Source organism: Limulus polyphemus, unplaced genomic scaffold (assembly GCF_000517525.1).
Source record: "Limulus polyphemus unplaced genomic scaffold, Limulus_polyphemus-2.1.2 Scaffold1720, whole genome shotgun sequence".
Classification (NCBI taxonomy): Eukaryota; Metazoa; Arthropoda; class Merostomata; order Xiphosura; family Limulidae; genus Limulus; species Limulus polyphemus.
The window spans coordinates 41,875-53,297 of record NW_013667330.1 but is presented as its reverse complement, the minus strand read 5'-3'; the positions used below and the strand labels follow the sequence as shown (position 1 = coordinate 53,297).

Genomic DNA, 11,423 nt, shown 5'->3' with positions numbered 1-11,423 from the left:
AGATTTAAGCTATTTTGGCAAAGCATTTATGTTTTCATGTTACAATTTGTGTTCATTCTAGAATGAAAGAGACATAATTTATGTTTATTTCCTAATTTTTTATGGTGGTTGTGAGATCGTTCAAATCTACTGAACCCGTATAGAAATTAATTACTGAAAATAACAGATAAAATATATAAAGTTTTTTCTTAAAAAACATTTGATAACTATCCTAACATTATAAAGATTTCACATGTGAAATTTCAAAATTTTCTGATGCATAAAAGTATTTTTATTCTTAAAATTAAAATTACTCTGCATGATAGATAGGCTAGATGTGAAAAGAAAAACAAAAGGCATGAGAGAAACATTGCTTTACAAACCTTATGACTTAATAAAAAAAAAAATTAGATATTTTGTATATGAAAGAATTGTAATATTTACTGATAATCTGCCAAATTTTGTTAACATTCGCTTACTAAGTTAAAAGTTATAGCATGAAAACTATAACAAGCACAAAATGGTTATGAGCTAATTACATTGACCAACCCTGTATTGAAAGAGTTAATTCAAAGTTATGTTTGTGGTTGAACAGATTTATCAAGAAACATTTGAAGGTCGTTTCTTGAAGGCTACAGAAGAACTTTATGCGAGTGAAGGTCAAAGATTGATGCAGGAACAAGAAGTTCCTCTTTATTTGAGACATGTTGATAAAAGATTAAATGAAGAATGGGAGAGGCTACTTTATTATCTGGACCACTCAACTAAGTAAGTTAACATGTGTAACATTTTCTTCCGTAGTGCTGCCATGGTTATGTATGAAAAAAAAAAAATGTCCAATTTCCAAAAATTTTCTTGCTATTAATATAATTAGATTTTTTTAAAGTTTGCAAAGGTTTGTTTATAATTTGAGAGTTCATTGGAATTATGATGTTGCATTATGATAACCACTGACTCACTATATATATATATATATATACACACATTACTTTTTTTTTCATTTCTTTACAGTAGCTTTCTCTGTCCATTCAAGAAGTTATTAGGCCATTAAGGTCTAATATCAGCAAAACAAAATTTATTAGTGAAGTGCAAAATGATTTAACTAAGGTTACCTTATGAAAAACATTTCTTTTTTAGTCTGGAAGCTTTTAATGCTGTAAATTGGGTTTTGATATCTATGGTGGACAGAGCACAGACAGCTCATTGTGTACCTTTTTCGCTTGACAATAAAGAAACATACAAATATTACATATAAAAATAATGACTTTTATTTGCAAATTCTCCATAATATATAGGAAGTTCCTTTGAAGTTTCAAACAATTTCAGCCAGTATTTTCTTTTTTCACAGTGCAATAAAACAAACTACTCAATAGGTATGTTGAATCCACAGAATTGGAGGTGATCTAGTTAAAAAAAAAAGTAATCTAATCTTTAATCTGTACTCTTGGAATATTTATTTAGGATAAAATAAATTGACATCATTTCTTGATTTTGTTTTTTCAATAAAACTGAGCAGATGGGAGGATATAGAGAAAAATTGATAATGGTTAGCTAAATTCCATTATTAGGTCATCTTAATGTAATTTTTACTGTCAAGTAATTTCATTTTCTTTTTACTTGGTAATGATTAAATAATATTTTTAATTTCGTTTTTTACTGAGAACTCCAGCTTATTGATCAAAAAAAGGAATTGCTAAATTAATACCTGTGATAATGAGTCATAATGCTATCAGTCTGCCTCAAAAGCACTAGTACAGACATAATTTTATTTTTCAAGTTATAATTTGTTGTTGTTGTTGTGTAAACCTAAGTTTCAATATACAGATATTTTTAACCAAATTTTAAGCCACTGCTTGAAAAATTCTCTACTCTGACTCTTTCTCGAAACAGATGAAAATGAGTGTCTCTAAATACGTATTATGAGTATGTGTTACATTTACAGCAGAGTAACCACACAGATGGTGAAATGTTTTTGATCTGGTTTTTTCTCTCTAGAAAAGCTTTAATTCAGACTGTAGAAAGACAATTATTGGGTGAACACCTTTCTAGTATTCTTCAAAAAGGTCTAGATCAGTTGTTAGAAGAAAACCGTATAAGTGATCTAAGTTTGATGTATAGCCTGTTTTCTCGAGTCAAGGATGGATTGCCAGAGCTGTGTTCCTATTTTAATCAATATATCAAGGTAAGTGCTCTTCCAGATAATATTCTGTTGGTATGTGGATTCAAGGGTCCATGGTTTATATCCTGTTGCCACACATACAAAAAATGCACTCCTAGATTTGGGGCTGTGGATGGATTATAAAAGTATTGTAAAATCCCACTATAATAGATATTTATCAGTTCGTAATAAGAGATGACTAGAAAAGAGAGTTCTATTATACTTTTGTGACCTCAGTGATATTTATCACAGAGTAGACTCCCGACAACTCATTCCATAATACTAACAATTATATTCCTGTATCTTTACATTTTGAAATATTTGTCAGTCAATTTGTATCTGAGTCACCCATATAGGGTCAGAAACTAGGGATAAAAATTGACAATGAAAAATAGATTGTCAAATCTGATAAACTACTAACTGGTGGTAAAAATTTCAATAAGATACAATACTTCATGTGAATATACTTGCCCAGATAAGAAGTATGTGATACAGAAGTTTTAAAATTCCAAACCTTATTTTTGAAAGGCTGTAATTTTAACTTTCATAAAATACTTGATTTTGAAGTAAGTTGTTTTTACAATTTTGATATTGTTAGAGTATTAATTGTATTTATAAAGGTAATTTATTGGAAATGACTGTGTGTAAATGATTCGTGATATTCACATGTGTATGACTTGTTATGTTATTTGGGTCAGACCTAGGTGTATTGATGACTTTTGTAACTGCTAAATTACATATATTGTTTTTTAAATTTGATTTGTCAACATAAGTTGTTAAGCTGGCAAAAGTGACATTTAATTATTTCACCATGTGACATAAAATCACATTTATTGGTCATTCTAGACACCTAAAGGCCTTACTTTCAGTTGTATTAAATTAATTAACTCTCTGTTTTCAGAAAAAAGGTCGGGTTATAGTAACAAATCCAGAAAAAGACAAAACCATGGTACAAGAACTTCTAGATTTCAAAGATCAACTGGACACTGTGGTCATTGATTGTTTTCATAAGAATGAGAAATTTGTTTATTCTTTAAAAGAAGCTTTTGAGTACTTTATAAACCAGAGACCTAACAAACCTGCTGAATTAATAGGTAAGCTAAAGTCATTAATTGTATTTTTAAATGTTTTTATAGACTAATAAGGTTCAGTAAGGGTTATTTTACTGAATGAAATCAGTGTATTTTTGTTTTATTTTTCAAAAATATTTGTAGTCAAAACGTTTTCTAAAAAATTATCTTTTAAAAACTCTGACCAGTGGTATATAGTACACATCTTTTGATTTTAAACTTTATAATAATAAAATCTTAAACCAGAGTATTAGAATGGGAAAAAAATTAATTCATTGCAGTTCGGTTGTTTATAATGCTAAATAAAGCAACTAAATATATTTTGTACAGCTTTTGAACACATTGATAGAGCTTAATTAGCTACAGTGATAATGCTTTAATTTTAATAATTTATTTTTAATAACTTCTGTCAGTTGTGGTTGAATATTTTATTGTTGTGTGATTTATAAATATTGTCATTGCTCTCAGGAGATCATTTTGACTTTCTTCCCTTAATTATGTAATATTTTAAAATTAAAAAACAGCTAAAATGAGAGAGAAAAATGCATCATTTAAAAACGACAAAACCAAAATGATGAATTTTTTTCTATTCCATTTTAGCTGTTTTTGAATTTTAAATTTTGTATTGTGGGGGATACCTCAAACATTTATATAAAATATTTCAATTTTCATTATCTATCTGTTATGTTATTTTTCATTTTTTGAAATCTCATAAATTTACAGCTAAGTTTGTGGATTCAAAACTTCGTGCAGGAAACAAGGTAAACTTATAGTTGATGTCTTAATAATATATTTGACTTTTTTTTTTTTTTTTTTTCAATTTTATATGCTGAATTTGAACACGTTTCAGTGTTAAATTTACCTCTTAATGTTCTTTATGGCTAGATTTTAATTTTTTTTATGTTGTTTTTTTTTGGACTAATCAAACTTAGAATTTCAGGTTACTGAAGCTGTAATCTTAATAATAATTAATCAGGTGTTTGTTCTGTAACAAAACCAAAAACAGAAAAAAAAATGTAATTTTGAATCACTTAGTAAAGAAACTTGATAATGCAAAGAAATTTTCATTACATTTTTTAATAATATGTGAATTGAAGTATTTTTTTAGAAAAAAAGGGGAGACCAGTGGGAAACATACCAGAATTTCAGGTAATGTGAAATGTAATAAAGAAAAGAAAGAAGAAGACAAAACTGACTTCAATTTTCTTCAAACATGAAAGATAGTAATAATGTGAAAAAAATAGGATAGGGAAAATCCACAATACAATTCTTTGATTATTACTGGGTTCATTTGGCAATTTTTCAACTTTGAAAAAGAAAAGCTTAGTTCTTTCACGATATAAGATTATTTTTAATACATTATATACAAGTATGAAAATGCTCATTAAATTGTATTGCCATTTTCATTTATTTTTTTTAATTCAACCAAACCTTTGTAGTATTAACGGTAAAATCAAAATTCAGTTCTGTGACTAAATACAATTTATAACTTTTGTTTTAACTAAAATTTTACATTAATTTTTGTTATAAATACTTTCACTGCAAGAACTATAGTGTATAGTCAAATTTATGACTGGTAAATATCTAGTAATTCAACTGACATTTATATTTTAAAACTGGTGTCAAATTTTATTGTGAGTTTAATAATAATAATAAAACAGGAATAAATATCCCAAGGTGAAAGTAGTTGATGAGTGAATTGAAAACATAAAATCAGTGTATATTGTAAATTTTGAAACACTGGTGCAATTTTACGTGACACAGATGTGAAATGTATATTTTTTTCATTTCACCGTATTTCTAGAGTTGTTGCCATACGTAATGTTGTTTGACCTGCGTGTACACTTTTGTAAAATTAATTAATTTACCTTGAATTTTAGGAAGCAACAGAAGAGGAACTAGAAAGGTTATTGGACAAAATAATGGTTTTGTTTCGATTTATTCATGGTAAGATATAGACACAACTTTACTTAGTGTTACTTGTGTCCCATTAGAAATTAATAATAAAACAAAAGTAAGTAAATTCCAATAGAAATGATGAAACTTGAGTTCATCAGTTAACAGTTAATTCCACTTGTTTGTTCTTGTAATTCTATTTTTAGTAGTTTCTGTTGTATAGTAGTATCTCAAGTTTTGTTCAATTTTGTGTGTTGTATCCATGTCATCAGTTTCAAGGAGTTTTGGCAACTTTCCAGAATACATGATTATTCTAATTTACAGGTATTATTTATTCAATACCTGGTGAACACTTAAAATTTTTTACTATAATCATATACTACCAGTAACTAAAATATGTACTAAAATTGCACAAGCCTGTGAATTTAAACTTCATAAAAGTTGTTTTGGTTTTAATAACAGATTTTCCATATTCAGCCATGCAGATTTTGAAATATGATTTTCATTTTTTTCTATCGCATAAAGATTTTATACAAATTGGAAAGAAGAAAAAATCTTACTTAAACCAAATTATTTCGTTTACCACAATGAACATTTATTATTATTATTATTATTGCTTTTTAACAAAAATACAAAGAAACTGAAAAAAGCAGAAGAACATTGATGTCAAACGAATATGCATCCTCATTCATCCTGATTTTGTTTGTAAAATCTACATCTTTTAGTCTCCAAACTGTGTGTTATGGTCTTTTATGTATTGCGTCTGGAACATCTCATTTCAATGAACAGCAGTAATCAGCCACCATGCTGATGTTCCATCTTCCCTGATACCTCCTCTCCATTTCCCTGATGTCTTGATGAAACCTTTTCCCTTGTTCTTTGCTGACGGCACCAGTATTTTCAGGGAAATAGTCAATATGTGTATGTAAGAAATGAACTTTCAAGCTCATATTACAACCCAACTCTTTGAATTTAATTTTGTGCCATTTTCAGAGAACTTTTAAGAAAGACTATTTCTATGGTGATAATGGCCAGGATTTAGTTCTTTGTCTTTGTTATAGAGTTGCTGGTGTGCTATCCTTTCTTCTGGGTCTTGTTAGGACATTAATCAGCTATTTTGTTTGGATAGTTTCAAAATGGAAATCCTGATTTGGTGACTTCTGTGCTATGTTGGCTGAATGTATTATCAGTTAGGTGAATGTTGAAGGCTTCTTTTACCATTCTTTGTTGTGTGTGTAACTTGTATCCCATTCTTATAGTATTATTCCAATTTATTGTATGGTTTTTCTTCTCTGATATTATGTTCTATTGCAGATAGAGCTGGGTGACCGATAAAATTGAATACTTATGAGCAATGATTACATTAGTTAGTGTCACATACAATAATTGATCAATTGAAATTATTATTAACTCAATTAATGTCATGAAAATAATCAAGTGATCAAAGTTGTGTTTTTGATTGTCTGAAATTAGCATTTCTGGTTGTTACTGTGCTTGATTATTCCAGTTAACAAGTAATCAGTATATTGCTATTATGAGTTTTCATTATTTTCAATACATTCAATATGTTCAGTTTCATTAATTAGTGTTACAATTCATGAAAATAATAAACTAATCGAAATTAGAGTTTTAGATTATTCATATTTTTTATTATTCCAACTATTCATTTTAAACTACTGCCAGTATAATTATTTTTTATTAAGCAAACAGAGCTACATAATAGACTGTTTATCCTCTGCCTACCATGGCTATCGAAACCTGAATTTTACTTCAAGTTGTTCTACATAAACTTGCTGATTAATTGATTAGCAGATACTACTAATTGTCCAACTCTTGCAGATAGAGTGGAGTCCACATTAACCAGGGGTGTTATAAATAGTTTTTTTGCTTTCCATTGGATTTTTAGGTGTTTTGGTGCATGTTAACTGCAGTCATATTGTGTTGTTACTTCAGAATACTGTTCTGGCTTAATGCTGTTTGCATGTCCTTTGTATGTATTTGGAAATACATTGACATCCTCTTCTTTAGGTTTTCACAAATCACTGATTTCCATCATTTCTGACTAAAAGATATTTGGATATTTTAGTACATGAAATATTTGATATATATGAAATTTCAGATTATACAGATTAAATTAATTATATGCTACACATCTAGAGCACAAATAATTATTTGAGAATTTTTTGTGTATAATATTTTTATTGATTAAACCATGATGTACAGTATAATTGATATTTCTAAACCACTTTTGCTTGTGACAAAAGTATAATGATGTTTTTGTGGCAGTATCAAATCTGTATTTGTATTCTTCACTGATGTTGTTTTCACTTTAGAAAAACTTCCACTACAAAAAATTTCAGAATCAAATTTAGTTTCAGTGAACAATTTTGGTTAAAGTGAAGTGAGAGAAGACAAATGTTGTCTATGTTATCAGTGGGTAACAGTAGGTTTTTCATAGAATATAGCAAAGTAAAACACAATATTAAAAAGACAAAAAATTATATTAAAAACTAATTGCTGATATGAATTTGAAATCTTAATTGGACTACATATCTTTTATTACAGTTTAAAATAACTCATAGTATTTACTGTAATTTTTCTAGTTCACTCATTACTTTGCTCCTAATTAAAATCTGGCACTGATAATCATATTGTTTTATTAAATATTCTTTCTTCATATATGATTTATTTCTTTGTTTCTTAGGCAAGGATGTTTTTGAAGCTTTCTATAAGAAAGACCTGGCTAAGAGACTTTTAGTGGGAAAGAGTGCTTCTGTTGATGCTGAAAAGTCCATGTTGTCAAAACTAAAACAGGAATGTGGAGCAGCCTTCACTAGCAAGCTGGAAGGAATGTTCAAAGATATGGAACTTTCCAGGGAGTTAATGTTGAACTTCAAACAGGTATGTCAGTAGGACCATTTGGGCTTGTTCTGTTACGGTTATAAATGTAATCGTTCACAGAAGTAGTGTAGTATTAAATAAGCTGACTGCTCTTCATGGTGAATATACTTTATAGAGAAGGATAGTATTGTCTATCTTTTTAGCTTTCAGTTAATAGTGTGGTTTATGGCCATCACCTGAGAATTTGGTTAGGGGCCAAATAAGATGTAATTTAGTTACAATTGCCATAAAACAATATATTTTGAAACAGATGCTTGTTTGTTGATATTGAAATGTATTCTATTATCATGTAAAACCTACGATGCCTTATGTAGTCTTTTCTTTAACTATCATAGTTTCATTTATTTTCATGCTCTATGATAGGAAACTATAGATGAACTTTATATTGTTTTATATGTTTTTACATCTTTCCCAATAACCTTAATGTTCACCTTCACTCGCAACCCTATGTGCAATCATTGTTAACTTTGAACATTTTGGTAAACATGTAACTAATGTATGATCTTAATCTGTGCAGCTCTCACTATAAGAATACTAATATGCTGAAGTACAATTTTAAATTTATATTTGTCTCCTTGTATTTATTTCCAATTAATTTTTATCATTACCAAACACTGTCCTTGTAATCATCATTCATGTTCTTCCATCTTTTATATGAATTTGTAAAGCTACAAGGCATCTAACTTTGAAGATGTAATAAACCTACAGTATAAGAAGATAGCTGTTATACTTAGTTTTCCTTGTGTAATGACGATAAACATATAACCTTTTTAAAGACTTGCAAAGCTACTGTATAAAATAGTTGAATGGTGCAAATTTCTGTGATTAGTAATGTTAAGCTTCTTAAGAAACACAATTCTTAGTTTTCACATGTCATTAATTTGACAAAAACTGGCCAGGTGAGACTTCATAGCAGTTAGATTGCTTGGACTATGAATGCAGTGGTTCATGATTCACTTCTTTTTGTGGCCATGAATATGCTTTTAAAAGTGTTAGTCAAATTCCACCATTCAAGTAGAACAGAACTGCCCAAAAGTTGGTAGTAAGTGCTACTGACTAAATCACTTCTGTATGTCACTTATGAACCCCATTTATTAAACACAGTGGATCACTTGAATATTGGTTTTGCTAAATGCAGAATGTCAAAGACTTTTAGTCTAATTCAGGTACTTGTAAATGTGCTTGTCTGTACAGTAGGTCCAGAAATTAACTTACTCAAAATGTGTTTCTTGGTTACAGTGTGATATAGATTACTGCATATAATAGTTTTACTTAATGCTTTGTTTTTTAAATGTTTAATGATCACATAAATATTATCATTATAAAAAAAATTATTACAGTAGGTTTGCAAGATCAAATTTGCAATTATTTAAATAAGTTCATAGATATATGGAAGTGAAAGAAAAGAGGAAATATATGTGTTTAGTTTCAAAATAATTTTAGGAAAGTGGGTAGTAGTATGTTGTTAATAATTTATGCAAGATATCCAAATTTAAGATAAATTATTTTTTTTAATAAAATTTCAGCCTGGTTCAAAATGTGTTACTTTTTGTAATGATAATTATTTGAGATAGTTTCATACTTATTTGATCATGTTTATTTATAGCACTTGAAGGTAACACTATGTTTGTATGCAGAGTAACCTAGTGCAGTGACTAAATTTAATTTGTTACATGTGTAATATAATTAAATATTACTATACTTTTAGCTTGTCCTTCTTTACTTGAGAATAATGAGTACTTGTTTACAGTATCTTCAGAATGTCAGTCCTTCAGGAAATATTGACATGACTGTCAATATCCTTACAATGGGTTATTGGCCAACTTATCAACCTATGGAGGTCCACATGCCTCACGAGATGGTTCAGTATCAAGAGATTTTCAAAAAGTTCTACTTGGGCAAACACAGTGGTCGTAAACTACAGTGGCAGCCAAATTTGGGGCACTGTGTACTTCGTGCAGAATTTCCATCGGTATGTAGCATTAAGTATTTAGATATTTTAGGTTGTAAGTAAGAAAGATTTTATATCATAGAAAAAATTTTACTAAAATAATTAATGTTTTTGTAAGAACACTATTTCTATATATGTTTTAAAAAACATTTAAACATAAGTGGTTTCGTTAAACTTTTATAAGAACTGAGTTTTAAAATACCAAAGAATTGATTTCATGAACAAATCTTGTTTTCTAAGAAATATTATGGAATATTTTATTTTTTCCATCCATGTGGATAAAACATTATCAACTGTTAAAAATAAAAACAAAGTATTAAAATTACTGAGCCAGACATGGCCTAGTGGTTAGTGTGATGGGTTGTGTATTACAGTATGACACTTAATGTGTTATGCAGTTTGAATCCGGCATTGTGACTTTTAAATTTTCAAAAAATAAGACACTAGGTGCTTTGAGGTACTACTTAATTTTCCTATTTGACTAATAGCTTCAACAAACACCAGAAGTTATTAAGTAGAAAAACAAAAATTAAACTTGTAAAGTGTGAATGAAATTGTTCTATTAGTAATAATTGCAAAAAACAACTTTTAGTAAAGAATGGATTAAAAAAAAAGGTCAGTTAAAATTACTCTGAACTCGTGATATTACAGAATTTCTTTGGAATAATACATTTCCTTTCTCTGAAAGTTTCATACATGAGTGTTGTTAGTTCTCATTCCATAATGTAAGAAATCTCTTTAAAAGTAATGACATAACTTCTCATCCATAGTAAAAATGTATCTGGAAAATCTAAACATGAATGAAGTTACTTCTCACCTTATAGTTTAAAGCTTACTTGGAAGCCCTGTATATACATGAAGATTTTACCAGTCTCTTTACAATTATATGAAATTACATGCAGAAAAATTTATTACATTTTATTTTACAGTTGTTAGAGGATACGCTGTAATAATAGGCAAAATTACAATATTACTGATGTATTACATTTAAAATAGTCCTGTTAATATGTGAGCAAAACATTTTTCCATAGGGTAACAAAGAATTGCAGGTTTCTTTGTTTCAAGCTCTGGTATTGTTATTATTCAATGATGGTGATCAGTTTTCTTATGAAGACATTAAACAAGCTACTTCCATTGGTAAGTTGTCTTATCACTAAAAGCAGTATTAATTTTTTGAGGAAACCTAAACTGTAATTATGAAAATTTGTAAAAACCTTTATCATAATATATTGATATTATCCAGTTTTTGTGAATATAGTGTTTTTAGATTAAATGTAGCAGTAGAGCTAGGCAATTAATCAACATAACTGATTACCTAAGAGCATCAGGTGATGTTAAGTAAGGTAACTGATTAATCAAAATTACAATTACACATATTAATGTCATGAAAATAATCAACTAATTGAAATTAGTGTTTCAGATTATTATAACTATTCATGTGATTGAAATATTGCCTTTATGATTTTTC

General features: G+C 28.4%; 1 protein-coding gene across 1 annotated transcript in view; it reads left to right on the top strand.

The window, feature by feature from the left end:
- The window catches only part of LOC106464691 (cullin-4A-like), a 68,378-nt gene that overhangs the window by 47,169 nt on the left and 9,786 nt on the right, over positions 1–11,423 (top strand). The window contains exons 6-13 of the mRNA XM_013924848.2: positions 575–747; positions 1,975–2,161; positions 3,039–3,231; positions 3,931–3,968; positions 5,088–5,154; positions 7,808–8,004; positions 9,755–9,976; positions 10,987–11,092. Coding sequence (XP_013780302.1) covers positions 575–747; positions 1,975–2,161; positions 3,039–3,231; positions 3,931–3,968; positions 5,088–5,154; positions 7,808–8,004; positions 9,755–9,976; positions 10,987–11,092 — 1,183 coding nt within the window. The remainder of the gene's footprint in view (positions 1–574; positions 748–1,974; positions 2,162–3,038; positions 3,232–3,930; positions 3,969–5,087; positions 5,155–7,807; positions 8,005–9,754; positions 9,977–10,986; positions 11,093–11,423) is intronic.